At 52.0% G+C, this 22,854-nt stretch overlaps 3 protein-coding genes across 3 annotated transcripts; 2 read left to right on the forward strand and 1 right to left on the reverse strand.

Annotated features, from left to right (window-relative positions):
* Positions 1-2,942: 2,942 nt before the first annotated feature.
* Positions 2,943-4,853, reverse strand: LRP88_09322 (uncharacterized protein; the record flags this gene model as incomplete). The annotated part of the gene is made up of 1 exon (XM_083245810.1): positions 2,943-4,853. The coding sequence occupies one exon, from the start codon at positions 4,851-4,853 to the stop codon at positions 2,943-2,945; it is 1,911 nt and encodes a 636-aa protein (XP_083100304.1).
* A 6,622-nt stretch (positions 4,854-11,475) lies between these two features.
* LRP88_09323 (uncharacterized protein) lies at positions 11,476-13,364 on the forward strand (the record flags this gene model as incomplete). The annotated part of the gene is made up of 2 exons (XM_083245811.1): positions 11,476-13,234; positions 13,315-13,364. The coding sequence occupies 2 exons, from the start codon at positions 11,476-11,478 to the stop codon at positions 13,362-13,364; spliced, it is 1,809 nt and encodes a 602-aa protein (XP_083100305.1).
* Positions 13,365-15,742: 2,378 nt separating this feature from the next.
* On the forward strand, positions 15,743-16,429 carry LRP88_09324 (uncharacterized protein; the record flags this gene model as incomplete). The annotated part of the gene is made up of 3 exons (XM_083245812.1): positions 15,743-15,864; positions 15,918-16,082; positions 16,297-16,429. 3 exons carry the CDS (start codon positions 15,743-15,745, stop codon positions 16,427-16,429), a joined length of 420 nt encoding a protein of 139 aa, XP_083100306.1.
* Between the last annotated feature and the right edge of the window lie 6,425 nt (positions 16,430-22,854).

Raw genomic sequence — 22,854 nt, forward strand, 5'->3', positions numbered from 1 at the left:
AACCGGACGATGCTCCAGGATCTTTGCCGCTGCCAATCGCAGAGTCACCGCATCTGCCCTTTTAAAATCCTTTCTAGGGATAGGTAGTGATCAGCATCGGAAGGAGCAAGAAAAGAAGGCCCAACCTACATGATACGGTCAGCGGCCTCAGGGTACATAAGAACAAGCAGCGGTGACGGCTTGGATAAGTCCCGCCAGCTTCTTCCTGTTCGTTTGCGTTCATTCAATTGGCGACGTAAATAGTATGGATCTCGTGCGTCTTCTTGGGCGCTCATATATATGTCAAGCGCAACACTAGTATCACGGTAGTAACGACCTCGTATGACTTGACCTGTCTCTCTTTCAAGCCTGATTGTATTCTCAAGGAGGTCAAAGAGCCGCATGAGCTGAACGTAGGCTAACCTTCGTAGCAAATATGAACCTTGCTGCCCACAGATGATGCTATCTATGGTCCTGAACGCGTGGATAATACGGGGGCTGGAGCTTGAGACGTTTCCAGGAGGTGTGGTCTCGGCCACTAGCGTGTTCCAGTCTGCAATGGTGGCCTGGTAATTCCTGGACAACATGCCCAAGGGGTCTCCACCCAGAAGCTTGTCGCAAAGCAGAGTGGCCCGCGCTTTCTGCCTCTGTCGCGAAGCCTCAAGGTCTTTTGCCTGCCACTTGGATATTCGCTTTGGTGGGCGGTGCATCGATACGCCTGTCGGGCGCCTGCCCCGCCAGCAGCCGAGTTTTTGGAAGCGTCTAGAGCCGCGAAGGCCTTCTTCATTTATCGAGAGCCCACTGAAAGCTTCATTGGTCGTTCTCAAGCCATCGTCAAGTTGCATGGGATCACCGGAGTCGTGAACTTGTCGCTCTGCTGGGATGAGTACTTCCATCTCGAAAGCTGCGGGGAGAAAGGGGACAGCAATGAAGAAGAATTAGGATGAGGGACGCGTTTATATAGCAGAGAGGTTATCTAGCGGATCCTAACACGAATCAGCTTCCAGTTCCCGCTTCCGTTTCCTGCGGTACTTTAATAGCGTAAGTTTTCCGCGGACGCCCTCGGTAGTATGAACACACAAGTATATTTTCTACACTCCATTTGTGAGAGGATATTCGACAGGGTGGAAATCCGTGTCACAATTATTATTTAATGTTTTGTGAAGTGATTCGTAGTATACCGGCACACGCACGCCACCTGCTGAATGTCTTAAGACCTCTTTTCATCTGTCTAGAGGGCTACTATCGGCTTTGAGTTACGGACTAGGTGTTTTGCGTTCCTCCTCCATCGACACTCCCCGTTCTTCTTCATGAAAGTGACGATGAGCATCGTCATCTTTAGGTTGGTGTCTAATTGGGACTGGGTAGTTTCTCTCCTACAATGTGTGAACAGGCTGCTGTGTCGATGAGCACGCGGACGCTTACCAGGCTCGCTTCAGTGGGGGGCCATGAAGCAGATGATTCCGAGGAGTAGACATGATATCGGCCGTTGACCTCGGCCACCACATACACTCGTGCGCCCAGTTTGCTAAGCTGGTCGCTTTTGTTGATCAGGGTCTTGCACCTCTTGTTCCTCAGAGTGTGTCGCACTTGGGCGGGTGTTCGTTTGGGGGAGGCTGGCTTTGTGATTTTGAACGAAGGCTCAGGTAGTGGGGTTGTTACTTGGCTATTCATGGTTGCCATTGTGCTCTTTACTGCTTGCTCAAGGACTGTCGCAAACGGGGAGACCAGCCGCTGATTGATATACCCCGCAATAGTTGCCTTCCAGGGCTGTTTACTGGTAAAGTCAGGCAGGCATCGATCCCAGAAACAAGAAACAGGAAACGGTTTTCTAAATTTACCAGTAAGCGCCAGGGATGGAAACGTCCCCCCCAGGGCGGGGACTCGTACCAGTACGAGTCACTGCCTTTACCAGCACGACTTCGTCCCTGGCGCTTACTGGTAAATTTGATACGCCATCAACCGGGTTTACCAATAATCGCAGCCAATTTGCTTTACCAGTCCAGGGTTATCGGGTTACCAGTAAACTCTTCTAAAAATCCTTTTCTAGTAAGCTGCCACCCACTTACTGTTAAACAACAATGGCCCCAGCGGATTTTTACTGGTCATTCTGGGCCGCCCCAGCACTCTCCACTAGGACTTACTGGTAAATAAGACGAAACTGGCGAATGTTTTACTGGTCAATTTCACTGTGCTCGATCGCCATCTTGATGTTACTAGTCATGTTTGTTTGTTTGTTTTATTCATGGACTGTCCCAGCCGCCCTAGTGGCAGCTATGCAGCGTACAGACTACAATACAGCTGTTCCCACTTCTTGCTTCAGCAGGAAGCCACTTCTGGCAGGACTCGCTTGTCTGGCCGACTGGTGTCCTTACAGAACTGCTTCCCCCTCTGCCCAAATCTGGATACCTCTACTGCTAGCCTACTTATCTGTTCTGCATCTATGCACGTGTCGGGCCTCCCGGCCCTCCTTTCCTTCTGTTTACCGAATTCGCTTGTCGACCTTATGTGTTGAAGACTGTGGTCGGGACTCCCTGGAACTGTCCAAGCAGCCCCGTCCTGAGCAGCATCTTTGCTGCTTGAACTGACTGCCATTGACGATTTATAGAGAATCCTCGTCATGTCCACACACGGTTACTTGCCTACCCACGTAGTTCAGCAACTCTGGCGAACGTGGCAGCGGACAAGGCAAGAAGACGACTGTGAGGTTTACCCGCCAGGGGAAAGAGTGGAGGAGGCGTCCTCATCACAGCAGGGTTTGAGGAACCTAGTCAAATGGGCCAAGAACAGACACAACACGGCGGTAGCATGCACCCTAGTCATCGTTTGGCTGGAGATCACAAACTAAGCCGTGGGTTTCCAAAAAAAAAAAAAGTAAAAACAATTCCATTGATATTGGCTACCAGAGCCTATATAACTCACATAACGTAACTTTGTAATGGCAAATCCTTGAATCCCAAAACCTAGTGCTTCCAAGCCCCCCTTTTAACCCCTTGGGGTTTGGATGTCTGTGAGCGGGCCTTGGGGATCGTCTGCCCAGCCTTCAGCATGTGGCCATGGAGAACCCCCATCGTTGCGTTTCCCCACTCCGAGGACGAGGTAAGGATTGACTTTGAAAACACCATAAAGTCTCGATCTAGTTTGTAATGAGGAATCCCGTAGGCATTGTAGCGGAAGGTCTTGCCCCACGGCATTACCAGCACAAGATTAAGCTCAAATTCCTCGGGAATACAACCATCTAGCTGATCCTTGTGAGTCGCAAAAGAGAGGATCTTATTCGCCCCTCTCGTGATATAGGCTTCCAATGCCAATCTTTGCTCCGAATTCGAACAGTCGACATAGTACCCTCTAGAAAAGGCCTTCTCCTCGAGACCGGGGAGGGCGACGGCCAACCACTTTGGACGTTGCGGGTGTCGGCCAAGGATCTCACCAGTCACCGCTGTGCCTGTTTCTGGGTCTGGGAAAGTCAGAACATTGGCTTCAGCGTCTCCTTGGCCATGAAACTTGGCCCTCATCTTTCGGCGTTCTTCGGAATCGTAGCCTGTCATGTTCGAGTCTTGAGGGCTCTGCTGGGTCTGACTTGGCCTTTGGCCAGCGCGATATAGTTTCATGAGCTTAAAACCCTTGCTCACAGCTGTCTGATCAACTTCGCCGTTCCATGGGATCGTCTCCCATTCGGGCGGGTTCGCAGCAAAACGATTCACAGCATCTACGACCGCGACTGGGTCCTTTATAGTCTGCAATGCAAACTCCGTGAAAAACAGGAACTCTGTGATGTCTCTGGTCGGGTGTCGTCTTCTAAACTCGAGAGTACGAGCAGTGGTAAGTTCATCACGTTGGTTTTCGGGAAGTGCGTGCAAGTTCGGAAAATATTCGTGTAGCTGTTCCCTCAAGAACAGGGTCTCCCCTTCAGATAGCTGATCCTCGGGGCTATTTGTGCCTATTTCGGATCGTTCGAGGTGCTGACCCTCGGGGCTATTTGTGTCCATTTCGAATCGGTTGAGGTGCTCTCGAGCGTTTTTAAGCCGCTGGTTCATTACATCCGCGTCAAGCTCGCTCTCCCATCCAATTTCCTCCCATGCTGGGGGATTCTCGGCAAACTTTCTGATGATTTCAAAGGGATCGTCAGTGCTGTCATCTTCAATGAGTGATAACGTGTAGTCCGCATAACAAAGAAGCTCAAGGACGCTCCTCTCTGGGTCCTTCTGTCTAAATATCGAGCCCAAGGCCACAGCAACATGAGTTGCTTCTTCCTGAGAAAGAGCATGGACTTTAGGAAAATAATGACGCCCATGTTGATGGATAAATGCGAACTCGGTGGCCGTCAACAGGTTCTTGATCGGTTTTTTAGGGTTGGTGGCTGCTTTGTCTTTGCGAGACACATCACTCGACTGGACAGACCCGCTGTCAGACTCGATTGTTGACTTGACGGATGCTTTGCCAGACTGATCAGTCGGCTTGACAGACCCGCTGTCAGACTCGATTGTTGGCTTGACAGATGCTTTGCCAGACTGATCAGTCGGCTTGACAGACCCGCTGTCAGACTCGATTGTTGGCTTGACAGATGTTTTGCCAGACTGATCAGGGCCTTTATTGTCGTCTTGCGAGATGGTCTCCGAGGCCTTGGGCCTTTCCTCTTGTTGTTTTTTCACTGCTTGCGCGTTCGCCTGGCGAAGTCGCTCCGTCTTGCTCTGGCCTCCTGGCCTATTGCCAGTCTCATCACCGTCTCCCGCTGCAGGAGGGAGGGTGAGCCCTGCCTTTTGGAGCATGGCCTGTATTTGTTCCGGGGTGTATTGAGATAGGTCAGGCGGGGGTGCCTTGTGGGAAGGCTCGGGAGTGGTATCCCTGGAGGCGGCTGGGGTTTGCAACGACATTATTGAAGTGAGGCTTGGAAGTTGATTGTCGATGGATATTTGGTTGTGGTTGGGCTGAGTTTGTGTTAAATTGAGCTTGGAGTTTGGTTGAGCTTGTATATGTTGTAGCGCTTGTGCGAGCCTCTCCTCCTTATATCCAAGACGCTCAGTCGCCGCCCCCCTTATTTACCGACAGAAACAGGAATCGTAGGAGGAAGCCAGTAAACAGTAAAAATCCAGTTCACAGAAAACAGTTTCAGGTTCATGGCACCGCTTATGCTGTCATGCTTGCGAATTCTACATGTGCAAAGATCCTTCTCTATTTTTAAGACGTCTGGCGCTGTCGCAACACTTTCATCACCAGATCTTGGGCAAGATGTCTCAGCAGCTCGAGAACTTCCAGCGACAGTGGAGTCGGAACGCCATCACCCGGCCACCCACCCCACACCCATTTGTCAAGCCTCAAAATACCAATGGCTTTGACTCGACTATGGAAGACTTCAACCCAGAATGCGCTATAAATCGCATCACACCTCATAATATTCAGTCACGGATGAAGATGGTGCGCATTTTACACAAAGCTCGGAGAGCCATAGCAATGCGACAGTTGAACGCCGGCCGGGACTGGAAGCCGACCAACACCAGCCCCCTCACAAAGGAGATGGGTAGAGGCCTAGATGGGCAACGGGATCTTGCAGAAGCCATGGATGGTCTTGTTTTAGAGGGCAAGGAGGAGGTCATGAGCGATACCGGCCTGCGATGTAGACTGTGCGGCCACCGCGTGGTGGAATAGAAAAGGCATCGAGATGTAATTAACGAGATAAACATTCATGTGTGCGTCAAGAGATTGGCGACAGAAACCCTTGTGAATAAACCCCAGTGTGAGAAGAATTAAAAGTCAAATGTCAGTAATGACAAAACAACAAAGCAAAAATCAAACACTAATTATACAGGCCAATGAATCCTCACATCACTCATCAAACCACACCGAAGTACTCCTTTCCCTCTTCCGCGGGGTTTCGTCTGAATCAACCGGAGATGCCGGACGGGGGCGCTTCCGTGAAGCCCCGGTCCCCTCTCGGTACAGGTGCGCGGGGTCAACAGGCTTGACCGATCCGCGCCCCCCGCCGTCGATCTGCGCCAGGTCTTCTTCCCACATAGGTAGTAGGATGGGAGGACTCTGGGCCCTCTTCGGCAGATTTAGACGGAGAGAGTCCAAATCTGGTATAGAGGATGAAGGATGGCACTCCAGGAACTGGGCTACTACCGCCGGCTCCAGAGTCTCTGAACCGGGTTCAGGGCCTGGTCCACCCCAGGCGGGCTCGAGTCCACGATGCGTCTGGTAACAGATCGTGTTTTGATTATCATCCTTCTCGATATACAGAGCCACTCGTACGCCGAGGTTTGTCAGATCTAAGCATTTCCGCATGAGACCCTCTGTCCGAACCTTGAAGCTGCGTTCTTTATCCCGCGGCTCTTTCCAGGGCCTGGTACGCATGGTCGAGCGAGAGGATGGCTGTCAACGAGTCGTGTTTCGAGAAAGGGAGAAGGAGAGATGATAGATCCCGAGCGGTTCTGACTTGCTCTGGAAAGGGATGAGAGTGATGGGCTTGTTAAGGGCGCAGTCTGCGATCTAAGACGAGGATGGATTATGCCACAGGATTCAGCATTCGGCGAGCTTTTAAGTCCACAGAAAGCAGGATCGTGGGATGCTATTCTTATCCCATCGCATGGTTCAGGACGAACCGCGCGCCTATCCTCCCCCCCATCCGTTTGGTGTACTTAAGCGCTGCGGTGCACCTACACACGCCATGGGCAGAACAACCCCTGCCACCATGGATTTTAGTTTCGATTTTGGGCAAATTTACCTAGTGGTCCTCTGCGGAGCGCTGGCGCTTCCTCTGCTGCTGGTCGGCTGTCGCTTTGTTGTTCTGCTGGCGGAGCCCCACCTCCGCGCTTGGGTTGCCCAGTTCAACTATGCGAAGCCGCGACTTGGTGGCATTGGCCCCCGGGTCTCCGGCTCGCAATTGTCGATACTCATACTTTATCTTGCGATCAATGGCGTTCTCCTCGGCGTCGGGATTGACACATTACTGGAGCTGGAGAGAAGAGCGGCAGCAATTGCCTCCGCCAACCTCATGCTTGTCTTCCTGGGAGGCAGAACCAATCCTCTGGCAGACTTTATGCAAATACCTCTCGCTTCGTATTATTTTGGCCACCGCTGGATTGGGATCGTTGCCACCTGCGAAGCTCTCCTACACTCCGGCTTGGCTTTGTCCCGCCGTCAGAAGCTGGATGCTTCCCTGGTCCAATCCGGATATATAGTGAGTGCCAGCGTGCTCTTGCCGTTGTTGCTAATCTGACACGCAGTTGGCGGCGGGCGGCCTACTAGCTATTATAGTCCTTTCTATTTGGTTTCGCAGACTATTTGGGCGATTCTTTGGTCTATTCCATCTGCTTTGCTCGATGGCGGCTCTCGGGGGTCTTGTCTGGCACGTCTGCGTTCAGCGATCAGCAGGGCCCAGGATCCCTGTCTTTGTGTCGTGCGCCCTCCTGGGCTCCACGCATGCATTCCGGCTGGTCAGGATGTTCATCTTTGGTCGCACAGAGGGCATCTTGGTTCAACCTTGGGACGATGGCAATATCATTCGGCTTAGAGTAGCCACCAACAAACCCGTCGGCGTCTTTCCGGGCTGTTACTTCTACGTATTCTTCCCAGGTCCGCTCCCTTTTTACGACCTCTTTCATGGCTACGCCATGATGCCTGCGTGGAGCGAGCCAGAGCACAACGTAAATGGCAAGACCAGTAGCCTCACTTTTCTGATCTCCCGCACGCAAGGACAACACTGTAGGTCTCTCGGTTCTATCCTGCCGAACCAACGCATTCGTCTCGATGGTCCTTACGGGAGGAGTCTTCAGGTCCATACGTTTGAGACCGTCGTCCTTACAGCAAAGGGGCTGGGCATTTGTGGGGTTTTGCCCATCGCACTTCATCTAGCTGCCCGTCGGCAACACGACGATCGCCTTCGAGATAAGTCTGCCAGGTTGAGAGACTCGAGCGACCCTGTCTTCGGCGATCTGAGCCGGAATGTGGACCTGATCTGGTGGCTGGAGCATGACGATCAAGACAGGTGGGTTGGGGATCAGCTTCGAGCCCTCCAAGCCATTGATAAGAGGGTAAAGATCCTGCTCCTTCGTCCGTTCTTCTCACTAACGCCACGAAGTTCCTAGTGGTCTGGTGTGTATACCCGGTGAAAAGGAATCCGGAGAGGAAGCTCCCATTTCAAGAGAATGAGTACTGGGAGAGAAAGTATAGCTTTGACTTCAGCGAGTTCTCGCGGGAACTAAGGCAAGAGGCACGATACCCCGGACAGACGGTGGTTGTTGGTGAGTGGCTAATAAGACGTGAAATCCACTATCTAACTCAGTCCAGCTTCTGGCGATGAAAAGTTTGTAAATGCGATGCGCGAGATGGTTATCCAGAATACGACATCGAACCGAATCATCAAGTTTACTGATCTCGAGTATCGTACGCCACAAGGAGGGTTTAGGTCATCTTTCCACAGGCCCTTGGACGCTCAGGCTCTAGTCCACTCAGATAATCCAGGTTCACCAGTGGACCACGGTGCCGAGCTAAGAGAGATGGATGTGACTGAAGGATTTACTCATAAAATTAGAGAGATTGTGTAGATAGGCTTGAAATTCCCTTTTTCGACAGTAATTGAGTCTCGTATACCTATTACTTTCAATGCATTCCACGCCATTTTATGAACAAGGGACTCGCGTCTTGGCTAAAGGAACGACATGCGGCTACGTCAGGTAGACCTGCCCACTTAGAGGTCAGTCTCACCCACTGCATACCCTGAGGCGCAATACAAGAAATCATGTCGCAGACCTGGATACGTAACCTACAAAGCACTCCCGGATGGCAAGAATCTACCTAGCTCCTCACTCAGTTCCTCGATCTGCGCAGCCAGATCACTGCCAGCAGTGCCTTCGGCCTGTCGCACGACCTGATGATCCCTCCTTCCGAATGCACAATCTAACCCTTGATCTTGGACAAGCCTATCCACCCTGTAAGGGCAGTTGCTGATGCTTTGCCTTCCGATGGAATCCCCACTTAGCCATAGGTCTAATTTCGTATCCATCGCGGCGACCTGCAGTTCTAGAACCCTGCAGAAGGCCTCCCCTTGGCCACAGCGCGCCAATGCTGCGGTTGTCACCAAACTATCAATGCTCCATTCTAGTTCTGCCCCGCGATATTGGATCTGGATGCCTTGAAGGTTCAAGAACCCGACGAACTTCATCGTCTCCAAGCCCGGAGGAAGACGGCACAAAAGACGAACATGTACAATTTCTGGCGAAGAATAGAACATGGGAGCTGCGACCAGTTCGATGTAAAATAGGCACGAAATCATCCGTGCAGTGCTGGACCTCATAGACAGGACGTTGTAGGGCCCTCCCATATACCTGAAAGTGAAGTCAGGTTCCCTTTTGCGCAGGGCAGCGTGTATACTGAAACGTCAGCTTCCGATCATATCGTGTGCCGTCTACTTACTCAGCTCGCCTTCCCATCATGCGATGGCCTTCGAAGACAAGGACAGCATTTGTGCCGTTAAAACTTGCTGTCCTTGCCATTCTCCAGGTGAGTCCTTTACCAAAAGATACAAGAGATTGCAGCTTGTCAACCGTGGGATCACCGAGGTTCTTTAGGTGATATTGGCAGTCAGGCAAACTCCATCCTTCTAGGAAGATGGTTTGTACAAAGAAAAGCCCTATCAAAATAGGTCAGAGTCGAAAGCTCGACAGATGTGCTGGCTTACCAATACCAGACCCAATAACAAGATCGAAATGCTCGTAAAGAGGAATCCGTATGCCAATCGAGGACTGCAGGTCTTTTAAGAAGTTAAGCATCTGCCACTTAGACTGGGATGTCCCACCTAACTCCAGCACCCGATTCCCACTCGTCGGCGGCTGCACCAGGATTGGCTTGCCGAGATGCCCGCACAGAGGACACTTCATAGCCGCCTCTGTTAAACCACGTTCCTCACAGGTCCCGCAGATAATTACACACGAGCCGCAAAGTTGGTGTTTGCAGTCCAACGTGGCCGAGGCGAGCTGGACGAGACAGACGAAACAGAATTCATTTTCTATGCAGTGGCGCCAAGCGGGTTGGAAGTTGTGGAGCAAACGGAGATGGGCACGGGCTGAGGAGCCGTGCTGCCTTTCCAGAGAGTAGCGAATGAATCTTTTGCGGACTCGCTGTGTCAATTCAACCTCGCGCAGACTCTGCTCTGCCCAGGCCAGCGCAGCCTTGTAGTCATTGTCAAACGTCAGGTGTGGAGGGAAGACTAGGCGACGTTAGCGGAGCAGTCAGTGGCCGGGGATGTCGGCCCGCCAGCTCACAGTGCATGCCGGGAGGGTGAGCATCAAGGTCCAGTGCAGAAGCCACGACCGAGACGTGATTTATGTTGGTATCCTTCGTCGATGAAATAAAGTGAATCAGCCCTTCTGCTAGCCGTGGCGACGGCGGGTTGCGAAGGCGAACGGCATGCTGAAAGTTGATGTGATGGCCAGTGGACTGGGCGAATTGGATGACAGCAGTCTGGAGAAGGTGCTTGAGGTGGTCACTGCTAAATCCATAACCAGCCTTCTCACGAGCCGCGAATGACGCTTCTGTTTGAGGCCAGAACTCAGCGGCAGCTTTCCAAGTTGGAACCAGCTGCACGCTCTCGAAAGCCTTTTCACCCTGCAAATATATGGGGGAGTCGATTTTATTTTCCTCAGGTCCCTTGCCTCCTGGGATGGAGCACATCAACCTTGCCCGTAGGCGACTTTCGAACGACTCGACCGCAGTACGATCACGCCAGTGGAACAGAACCAGGATTTTTGGTGGAGCTGAAACCGCCCTGAACCTTGCTCGGCGAGCCCAAGATGCGAGAAGTTCTATCACGGGTCCAACGCCGCCCAGATCGTCTAGAAAGAGTAAGACTGTTGAAGCAAATGGGAAAAGAATTTGCCAATACAAGTCGAAGGCAAATTGCATGACCTTGTGTGGTGGGCTGCGGGGCGTCAACCCACACTGGAGACGATGCGTCACTGCCTGTCCTCCCATGTGCTGGCCCTGTAACCCATCGAGCTGGGGTAGGTTATGGAGCTCACAGTCCATTATGAGCGTCGCAAGCTGTACCGGCCGGAATGAGACACCAGCGCTGTGATGGAATTTATCATCGAGCTCCAGGTTCTGGTAGAAATGCCTCTTTTCTGTCCCCCCGATGGAAAGGACCATGCGCGGTTGAAAAGCTTGTCGGTCGAAAAGTTGATATGCTCTACGGTGTTCGACAATGACGGGAGAGAACTCTCGCCGTCTGTCAAACCGCAGCTCAATCCAATTGTGGGACGCCATAGTTAACGCGTGTTTACCTTTGCCTTGTCCTCGACGTTGCACGCTGGTATTTTAACCTTGCCCTGTTGACAACAATATCCGGTTCCTGTTTACTGTTTGTGTCAGCATGGAAGGTCAGCCCCCCCTCCGTTTACTCCTGCTCGCACTGGTCACCCCGATTCCCGATAAGTACCATGAAATAAAACAAGACACGGGTCGACACGAGAGAGCTCGCCAACTCCTGTGTCGCAACTCATCATGGAACTCGTCGGAATTGTCCGCTGCCCAGTGGGCTCGCTGCTTCCCTACGGAGAGGGTAGGCAGATAAATCCCGACGCTGTCAGGCGCCTGGCGAAATCCTTCGAGATAACAAGATGTAGACAGGAAGAAGAAGAGAACTTTATCCATGGGATCATCACGCACGACGACCTCAAGGACATTACCTCGGCACTGGGAATATCTGAAAAAGCTCTCAAGTGCACAACTCGTCAGAAAAACTATCCACTTCTATCCGGCCTCCGTATAGCTTGTCTTGATGGCCGCCATAGAATTCGAGCTTCAATAAAGCACCAGCCTCTCTCATGGTGGGTGGTCAAGCTGTTGCGCGTTCAAGGCAGCTGGGTAGAGTTCCCGCTGAAAATATCGCTTGCATCCGTCGACTCCCAGATAATCCAGGATCGAATCGAAGCCACCTCGCGGGAGACTCCCTACTCCGATGCCGAAGTCTATCGACTTGTCAGGAAGTATATGAATAACCACGACAAGGCGAGGGTAGCAGACTTTACTAGCAGGCTGTCGAGTCCCAAGCAGGTCAGTTTAAAAGGTCTGCTGAAACGACCGAAACTTGTCAGCGATCTCGACGCCCTCATCAAATTTCCCGGTGTGATAGGAGGGCTTCAGCTAGGCAACGTCCACAAGCACCTCGCCCTCCATTGCGACGAGAACTTTTCGTTCGCCTTGCGACACATTCTCCACGTCTGGGAGTACATCACAGAGGACAACCCCCGCACCAATGCAGCCATTACCTTGCATGATGTTCAATGCCTCCAACTTCGTGCCCCCATCGCCAGCCATGGAGATAGGGTGGCGATTGGCCGCATGTTCGACGACGGAACCCTGCTTCGTGGTATAGAAGATCTCGACGTACGGGACAGAGTGCGACAGAGAATACTATCTCTTCAGGTTATCATTCCCAGTATTGAAACCTTCCACGAAAATATGAAGTTCTTCTCGATAGGAGCTAAAATCCTGAGAAAATACTTGATGGAAGCTCCCACCAGCAGGAAGGGCAAACCGACACTGTTTGAGAGCCTGTCAAGCAAATGGAATGGCGCTGCGGTCCAGTACGTCGAGTGCGAGCCTGGAGAAATCACAACAAGCTCCGAAACCCCGACACAGTGGCATGCGTACACAACTGTGTTTCTCGCTGCTCTCCGGGACTTTGCACGGCTGTCCTTCGAGCACCCCCGACAAGACGTACGGGGAGAAACCATGCCGGCATTTCCAGAGAGTCCTCAAATCATCTATCTTGCTCATCTTGCGATCCAGGTCGGCTTTGACAATCCCAAGATTCGAGAGACATTGGAACTGCGAGCCGGCCACCCCGAAGTTGCCCAATACAAGCCTCAGGACGGGGATCCCGCGGACTGGAGGGGAGGCATACCATTTACGAAAACCTACCTGCAGCTGAGATCGCAAGCATTTATTCCACAGTTAGCCCAGCCTATATCGAGAGAAAGGACCTTTACTCCCATCTTCGTGATCCGGGATATCATGAATGCCTTCTTTGGTGGTGGCATGGACCTAGCCCGCAACAGCCCAGATAACTTGACCACCCTTGTTTCTCCAGCCGTCAGCGAAGTTTCTGGCACGATCTCTCCAGAGACCAACAGGACGTTCCAAGCCCAGCCCGAGGATGTCACAATGGAGGATCCCGGTGATAATGTGCCGACCAAAGGCCCAAAGCCGCACAAGAGAGCCGCTTCACGCACGCTGGGGCTTAAAGCACGCCGTGTTGGTAGGAAACGCAAAGGGGGCCAGCCTCCAAAACAGCGTTCCCTGAATACCCCAAGAACAATAACACGCCCCTCACCACAGAGGACGAGGAGGCCAGCAGAGCCGGAGGAAGATCAAACCAGTCCGTCTAATCCGTCACAAGAAACCATTCTCAGGGATACTGGCCGTAGCCTTCCCGCGAGTGTACCTAGCCAGCCTGAGCCAGCCGCTGCAGCGGAGTACCAAGAGATTGAGACACGAGGTCACACAATTCAGAGGGACATTGCCCGTAGTCCTCCCACATCCAGCGCTCCAGAGGTGCCGAGTCCAATACAGCCAGTTACCAAATCTTCCCGGGAGGCTCAATTGCCTCCGTTGGCCCTGCAGAGCGAGCCAGAAGCGGGGACAATCATTCGGGACACAGCCCGTAGGCCGCCCCCAACCTCGAGCGCGCAAACTACGATACAAGCCCATGCACATGTGCCAGGGGAGCATCTCGTGTTGCCGCTGGAACCAACACTGCCACAATCATCAACCATGCCGATAAGCAGATCGGATCGACTTCCGCAGCTCTTTGCAAATGACCCGGCGGAGCTCTCGGATCAAGAACGTCTAAACAGAGAGCCAGAGGAAGCCGACGCAGCAATCCACCAGGGCCTCCCACAGTCAGGAGCCACAACAATGCCCAATAGGTCCGGCAGGTCTCTCGAGGGTCAGAGACGAGCGAGTGGGCCGGGGCATGACGATGCGGCAATTAAAGCCCCCCCATCAACGATTCGTAATGTGTCCGAAGCACCGAACCCACCCAGGCGCAACTCGCGCAAGAGAGAGAGACAGGGATTCGAGGATCCCCCATTCACTCCCCCGGTCGCCCCGATTCGCGGTATGCGATCACAACGTGGGCCGAGGGAGGCGATCGAAATTCGACCCGCCAAAGAAGATCGACGACCCACCAAAAGGCCACGTCTGGAATAGGATGAAGCTGGGCGAACCGATGAGGGCAGCAAGGTTACTGAAGAGCCGTATGTACTTTAGACTATATGCCTTGATATCAATGAAATGTAAAAGCGAAGATGAAAATAACATGATACAAAATGAGGGGAAGAGCACAGCGGCGAACGTCTTGTTTGGTACTTTCGCAATGTCCCCACTGCTACGTCAAGTAAGAGATTTCATTGGTTACCGACAATCTGGAAAAGGTTGCGACCATCAGCTCAGGTGAGTCAACGAGTTCCGTGCGTACAAGGTTTAATTGCTTGACATCCAGGCTCTAGCGCCGGAAGACTCCAAATCCGTTTGTGACTCGTAAAATCATAACCTGCAGAGACAGGGAACAGGAAGAAGAGTCAATTCCGCCATGGTCAGGCTCAACTCTGCGTCCCGCTCGCCCGATTGGATTCGGTCTAAGAAATCTGGTACGACGAGAGAACGTGCTGGTGTTCACATCCAGACATGCAGAAGAGGTGTGGAAAGGCGGAAAGTGGCATGTTGATGCGAGAAAGCAAGCGGGTAAAGTACTTGCATTAAACACCAGGCCCTGCGGGTCCAGCCCCTGACCATACGTGCATCCAGCTTACGTCACATGATTGCCAGATCAGCCTTGCGCTCACTCAGCTCCTCAGTCGCCATCATCTCAGGCTTCAACTCGTTCGCAAAACGAGTGAAAAACTTATCCATACCCCTCTTGATTATCTCAATTGAGTGGCTGACCTTCTCTTCGTGACTTATGCGCTGAAGTTCCATCGTGTCCCTCATATTAGTCAAGCTGGCCTGTAGATCCCCAAGTACACTCTCGAGACGTTCAAGACGATGCTCCACACGCTCGAGTCGGCGCTCCACGCGCTCAATCCGACTCTGTGTTTCTGAGCTATCAGAATGATCCGTCAGTGTCTGCAAGTAGCCTCGGAGAGACGGTGCTTACCCCTGGCTGCCGTTTTCAAGCTGTTCAGGCCGTACAACAAGATTCAACGTGCAGGGCTGGGCAGTTCCCGGACCCGTCGTCGATGACAGCGGTGCATGTAATGGAGGTGTCCCGTAGGTACTCTGTCCACCAAGTGAGTTGAAGTTGAGTTGATCTTGGGGCCGGAGAGGGGTGTTGTCCATGGCAAGGGAAGGGTTCCATGAGTTCAAGAAATCGCTGCAAGGTTGTTTCTCTGTTTGCGACTGGGGGGGGTTCTCCAGTCCCAAGTTGAAATAATCATTTGAGTTAAACATGGTGGCTTACAAGAATTCTGCCACCTCTAAAAGATGTCGGAGGACTTCGCTTTTATGTGCTCAGTGTGGGCAATGAGGTTTGCGGGAGGGTGTGTGATGTGTGGACCAACGTCGCAAGCTTCCAACAAGATTAGAAACGAAGTGCCTCGTTAAGCGCTGCCGGATCATGTTCACGCTAACGTACTGGGTTCGGTTTCCGGATCTTGTTTCCAGCTTCTGGAAACCAGACAAGATCAAGCTGCTTGAAAATATAAGGCTGCCTTGTTCCCAGCTGGATCATAGGTAACTCCAGCAAACATCAACAATCAACTCCAAGATGAAGCATCTTCTCTCCATCAGCCTTTTTATTCGCGCCACATTTGCCATGGCGAATGCTGCTTCGAAGTGTCTTTACAACCCCATCGAATTCGTGGCCGGTCTGGACCTGGTGACCATGAGGTGGGCGCTCCACACATACCTAGGTACTGAGAGCGGCTGACTGACAACAACAGAACCGCTTATCCCCTTTCTGAACCCTGCACAGCAACCATCGACTTTGATGACCAGGATTTCCTTCCCATTACATACACGTTCAAACCAATCCCCTGTGATGGTCCGGAGCTTGCGCAATTCTCGGTGCCGCTCAATGCTCCATCGGGAGAAGCATACATTACATGGTCAGTTCATCGAACAGGGTTCCTCAACCACACCAGGCTTACAGCCAGTCTAGGCGATGCGCGAGCGAGCTCCTGATGTGCAGCCGAGCGCTTATTACGGGTGGCCAATCGGATCGCAGCCTCAACCTTCAGGTTGACAGACCTAATGGGCAGGTCATTTGTGAAGGAGGATCCCCAGAAGAGACCCAAACTTCGGCGACCCACTCCACCACAGGCTCGATATACTCTACCTTGACGACTATCACCAAGCGTCTTACGAAGCCAAGAAGCGCCCCAACTGGCACCCTGGGTGGCACGGAGACCAGCGATGCATCTGCTACGGAAAGCACCGATACTGCAACGGCTGACACTACTGCAACGGCTGACACTACTGCAACGGCTGACACTACTGCAACGGCTGACACTACTGCAACTGCTGACACTACTGCAACGGTTGACACTACTGCAACAGCTGATGAATCTATCACAATGGACAACACCATATCTACCGAACTCCCTGCCACTGCAACGCGCGAGACTTCTGTCACAGCAGATACCACCACACCAACTAGCAATGCAGTGGCGACGGAGACTGCTGACACAAGTACTACCTGTAAGAAATGGTCCCTGACATTCCCAGTTACACTGCAGTTATTCACATGCGTCTAGTTAGAGTAGAAAAAGAGAAAAGTGAAGAACCCGCGGTAACTAGCGGGGCTAGGGCAACTCTTGACCGCTCGATTTTCCTTCCTGCAGTCATCTCAACCGTCACCGTTCTGCACACAATTACTGCCCGGGGTAGCTCGTGCTCCGATGCCTAGGCCTCGTATCTCAGCAAACGAGTTCTGCTGATCTGCTCCTTGCAGCTCTGCAATTCCCTTTGATCGCAAATTAGTGCCGGTTTCCTTCTGTTACCTCTGTTATAAGTCTGCTTTTGACTCGTCTGCTTTTGACTCAATTTCCCCCCCTCTATCTTAACAGGTTTTGTTCAAGTATCTCCTTGCTCAAATAGCTATTTTCGTTCACAACTTGCAATATTTTTCACCATAGTTTGACATGGAGGCACGGTGTAGCACAGAAGATGGCCGTCGTAAATAGCTACAGGTAATAAAGAATAGTAGCTATCACACCTCCTTCTTTGTATCTCCCGTGTCCTTCTCCAGCATCGTGCCACCATTCTTGGGCTGTGATGTTTTCCAAGGTGCCGAGGGCGCATGAGGTGTGCTTGGGGCTGGGGGCTCGTTGCCAGAGCATGCCTCGAGCTTGTATTGTTAGCTAAGTACTCCCAGGAGATTAAGGGCTCACCTCGTCTTGCTTCAGGCTTTCGAGGAGCCTCAAGTTGCAAGATATGAGATTCCCAACATCCTCCTCCAACTCAAAGGCTCGCAGCTGGATGTTGTTCAAGTGGCCTTGTACATCACGGAGTGTCTCCAGCGCATACAAAATTTCGTCTTGCATAGATACTCGGTTCATTTTAGAATCCAAGCCTTGTTTCTCTCGCGTGGTATTTTGGATGTTGTGTCTGGGAAGGAAACAGACGAGAGTGATGCTTTTAACCGCAAATCATGTCGAGACCCACTCCTACCTAAGCGCCTGATCGGCAACCCTGGCCGTGCCCGTCTCCGTGCCCGCGCTGGCGTCAATAGAACCCCGGCTTTCTCGGGGCTTTCGGACCACCCCACACACGCCAAAGTTCAATGCGGTTGAACACTGAGCCAGTCAGTGGTGCCCGGCACGGATGCTCAGCCGCTTTCACAGCGCGGATGCAGCGCATAAATACCTAGCCTCCTGTGTAGTCATCTTCCTCACCATTCGCTCGAGATCTGTTCTAAACTCTGTGTTCAATCCACCATGCCTCCACGATTCTCCCAACGTCGCAAACGCAAGGCGAGGAGGAGAATACTCCGCTGCCGTTCTCCTCCACTCCTTAATCTGCCAGTGGAAGTGGTGATTCTGATCATGGAGCGCCTTCCGGACTTGACAACCCTCGCCTCGGCCGTTGAAACCTGCCGGGCCATGCACAATATCTTCTGCATGAACAGCCAGCTAATCGTTCGAGAAATACTCTCAAAGGCTTGCGATGATGTTCGACACGACCGCAACCCATATCAAGGTGTCTGCGGACTCATCGAGGACTTGGAGTTCGCGGTGCGCCGTCAGTTCTTGCCGCGATCACCTGTCGAAGATGCATTTACCGTCACTTGGTCGCTCTTCAGTGAGATGGAGGTGGAGGAAATCCTCTATCCCATTGCTCGCCAGCTAGCATGGACATACGACCGCCCCCAAGACGCGATCAAGTTCTTGAAGGCTGTTCGCCATCACCAGAAGCCATATATTCTTCCCCCGTCCCGCAGAAGCTCGCCCGCCTTGTTACCTGTCGCAAGGTCGTTGCATCACTTCTTCCAATACACCAACGATGAGGTCCAACGACAACTAGCTGCCAAGGACATCATACACCTTGCCGAGCTACAGGGTCACCATACTACGTTTCTCTGGATCACTAGTAGTGATGTTAGACAGAGCAAGCGCTATATGTTCACGCTCTTTTTCCCGCCCCAACCTCCATTCATTTTGCAGTCGGAGCCCCTAACGTACGGGTCTAACTGGCCTCCTTGGCGGCTACGTATGGCTTGATATTGAATAGAGCAGCTGTTTAGTCGTTGAAGCGTTTAGCCGCCGTTTTTAGCTTTACTTGAGTGACTGCTAGACAGTTAATTGAAAACCAATATGTTATGAGCTCCATCAAGGAATTCGACATCACAACTTAAGAGGGCAGACGGTGCGCCGTCACCCACACGAGGACAATCAGAGGAACCATTCCGAACCGATCCAAACTCCCGACTCAGACCCCGAGACACACCTTCTGGGAGGCTTGCACGGGCAGAAAAGAAGGGGTAGTGGTCGAGGTGGGGATTTGTTTCCCACCCGCATATCGGATATCACACCACTGAGTGGGCCAGATTAGCGTTTACAGGGACCCCCATGACGGCGGCTATTAGCAACGCTGGCAGTGTTGACAGAAGAGACTATTTCAACGAGTATTTGAAGCGCCAGAGGCTTCGCTGTTTTTATCAGACTACCCTTCCAATGTATACTCGCCATGAGCTCCCCGAACCCGTTTTACGCGAACCCAGAAACGTCCTGCTGCGCAGCCTCTTCGCTCTTGGTCGAAGAACGCCGGCGTAGTGGTCGTACGAACCTAGCGCTTATGAGCTGTCAAAACCATCTGGCGCTTCTCGAAGCCTTGCTCGAGGACACAAAGGATCAAATGAGACAACTGCGCTGGGAGAACCAATATCTTGCACTCACTTTGCGTCAATTGGTAAGAAGCTCGTATTCGGAACCTCTCCGATTTTTGTTAACACCTGAGAGGATGGCACAGCACCAATGAAAGCTGAAAACGCCGAAAGCCGGTTCATGAGGAAAGGGGGAACAAGCTCAGCTCCAGGATCGTGTGCCTCGCTCCTGGTCGATTAAAAGGTACCACCGCACCATTATGCAGCCTTATCACAACAACAGGGATATCAACTTGAGTCAATATTGGGAATGGGCTGATCGGTCGCCGTCCGGTCTTTACCAACACCTTCTAGTTAGTCAATTTGACGTTGTCCAGCCGGAGGTCTCTGGCACCACTGTAGACAAGCAGGGATGGAGGGGGACGCGATCCGTCGATCAAGGTGGTTCCATGTCAAAATCAGCTATCAGGATGCAATCAAGTTGAACATTGCCTCTGTTGTCAGGAAATGGCTCATGGTTGACGAAAGGACTGTCTCAAAGACCCTTGTATGTGCCAAGTTGTACCATGATCCGAATCCCCCATCCCCCTTGCAACTGCCCAGCACCTCAAATGACCCCCCCGCGCATGAAGATTGGGTCACGGGGCTTCCCCACCTCGTCGTCTATCTTCTCCCTATTTGATTCCAAGATTGGCGCCCATCGCGCGCGCCTTCACCAATAGAGATTGCAAGACCACCTGCCCACCAGCCGCGGCCAGATCGTCAAATGCTTTTATGGAAACGACGCCCACGATGAGAGAGAGAGGGTCTCAGTTCAACACTGTGTCAGCTCTTCTAACACTGTTCCGCTGATTCTAATGCGCGGCCCCGGCCCAGGAAACGGAGTTATGGAGTGGATTACCTGCAATTGAGCGGCAATATCCCAGCCAATGATGAGCAGATGTCGTCGCGTCGCTTCTTGGGAGTTGCACTATAAATGCTGTGTTCTCCGTCGATCAACTGTCTCTTTGTTTCGCCCTTAATTGTGCCCATATTTCAAGAGCGACCGAGATGCTACCACCCCTTCGACCTCAAGATCCAGCCCAGGATGAGAGACCCGGAACGGGTGATCCGCGTCGGAGAGGACAGCCCTTTGTCAGTTTGCAACTATCCACTGCGGATGAGCACCCTACTCTTCGTGCAGCCTACGCGTTTCTGTACAACGAGATGCACCAGTTTCAAGACTCCTTGGAGAATCTTAAGCGCCAGTCCCGCCGCGAGAGTGAGGATCTTCGGCGCGACGTCAAAGACCTTGCGCTCCAAACTCAAGGTGTTCTTCGCGAAGTTCGAGAGCTAAAGCAGGTTATCAGTGCTTCGACAAACCTGGTGGTATGGTCTCCCTCAGATGTGCATTGCAGCTGTTCTGACGGTTTAAGGTTATGAGTCATGACTCCCGTTCTCATCGCCCTCACTCCATGTCAAGCCCTTGTGCCTCAAGTCCCATCACACCCCAGGCAATGGATTGGGTCTTCCTCTCTTCAATGTCGCATAACACCTCGCCCCAGGCAGAGCAGCCATAAATATACATCTAGCTCCATTTAGATAGCTTTGTAACCGCCTCGGTTTGATGGAGGATGCTTGCTTTATTTGCAGTCACGAACGATACAGGGACATTCATATCATCACAGTCTTTACGTAGCTCGTCTTCAGTGTTGAGAAGTAGAAGAACGGCAGGTGGATCCTAATAAGTTCAAGCAATCGATTTATCGTCGGTTGCCAACATAACCCCGTGTGCGAAAGGCTGGGGGCTCCTGGCAGAGCTGAGGGAAAGAGCGTAGCTGAGTCTTGATCCCCCGGCACCAACCACACCATTCGGGCATGAGATGGGGTAGCACTCAGATGATCAAAAATCACGCAGTGATATGGCGGCTAGAGTGCCCAGCACGGGACAGGAGCCAAATTAAGCACGGCGGTCGGTCGGTTTAGAGGGCCCTCTAATGATTTAAAGCCTCGTTCTCTTGCTCACTTTTCACGTTCCCCCTTGTACAGTACCACCGCCATCATGTTTTCCACACTCGCCCCAGCGTTTGCTAGGTTTCTTGGCCTTATCGCAACCCTTCTTCTCATACTTTACCTCTTACATTTTTACTCCAAAGCATCAGCATCCCCCTATGCATACGTCTTTTATGCTACTCAGGATGCGTATGCCTGCTCTGCTGCTGTCAATATGTACCTTCTCAACGCTTTGTTCAATACCAAACACCAGATCATTATCTTCCTGTCACGCCATGTGTCCCAGCAATATCGTCCTCTCTTTGAAACCTTAGGGGCTAGGATCATCGAAGAAGAGCCAATGCCTCTTCACCACGATACTATATCTTACTATAGGGGTCGTCTACTTAAGCTTGCGTCTTTCAGAATGCACGAGATCGAGCCAGGTCTCAAAAGGATCGTCACTCTCGATGCAGACCAGCTTATTCTCGGCAATCTCGACGATCTCTTTGACCTTCCAACGGAGGACTTCCTTGCCCCGAGCGCATATTGGCTAGATGCTACATATTTGAGTAGTACCCTCATGCTGATAAAACCAAACCCGAGTCAATGGCGTCGCGTTCGACATGCTTTGGCCGACCCATTACCACAGCAATACGACATGGATATTATAAATGTTCTATTTCAAAACAAGCCATTACGGCTTTCAGGAAAATATGTCACCTTAAATAGCCATTGGGAGGATTGGAATGTGCCCCCGTGGTTTGACTCGTCAACCACGTCAGCGTCAAAGGAGGATTTGAATGACCTATACCATCAGGCCAAGGTCGTCCGCTTTACTGCGGTTGGGAAGCCTTGGAGCTATCGAGTCAAAGAAGTCCGTCAAATGAGACCCAAAGGCCATGAGGTGCTGTTTGAGCAATGGGAAAGGTGGAGACGCCTTGCGCGTGATGTGTGCCCACCAGGCGTGATCAATGAAATCTAGGGTGGCGGGGAGAAGGAGTTGGTCCATCTGACTTGTCGGGGATACGGCCGAAGGCCCTGGACATGCAAGTATTTTTAAGCAGATAACCATATTCTATTTCAAGACCCTCAATACATGCTGCCGGGAAATCTTCTCCGGTGAACTCGCCGGGCTGCCGCTTGAGCCGACTGGGTCCACCCCGAATGGAACCACCGGCACGGTGATAAGTGGGGCCGTTATCAAAGCGCTTACGGCACGGAGCCTCCACACCAAGAGACGACAAAGAGAGAGATGGTGTGGACAAGCAGGGGTTCTGATGGCGCTAGTAAACTCTGTTGGCTTCGCTCCCTCACAGTGAGTGTGGTTGCATTCGTTTCTGGATTTAGAAACTGAGTAAACTTGCCTGCGCAGTGGAAACGACCTTGCATGGTTAAAAGAGGCAGCCCTCTCGGGTTGAGCAGTTGAGGTAGCAAATCTCATCGCCAACCATTTTTCACAGTCAACTTCAAACAAACTCTTTCCCCACAAACACCCCCATGCCTTTCCCTATGCACCGTGCTCTCGAAGACATGTATCTTTCTGCTGCATTCCAGATCCTGGATGTGTGGAACTACATATCTTC

This window comes from Fusarium phalaenopsidis, assembly GCF_050370095.1.
Source record: "Fusarium phalaenopsidis strain FUZ10S chromosome Unknown contig_32302, whole genome shotgun sequence".
Lineage (NCBI taxonomy): Eukaryota > Fungi > Ascomycota > Sordariomycetes > Hypocreales > Nectriaceae > Fusarium > Fusarium phalaenopsidis.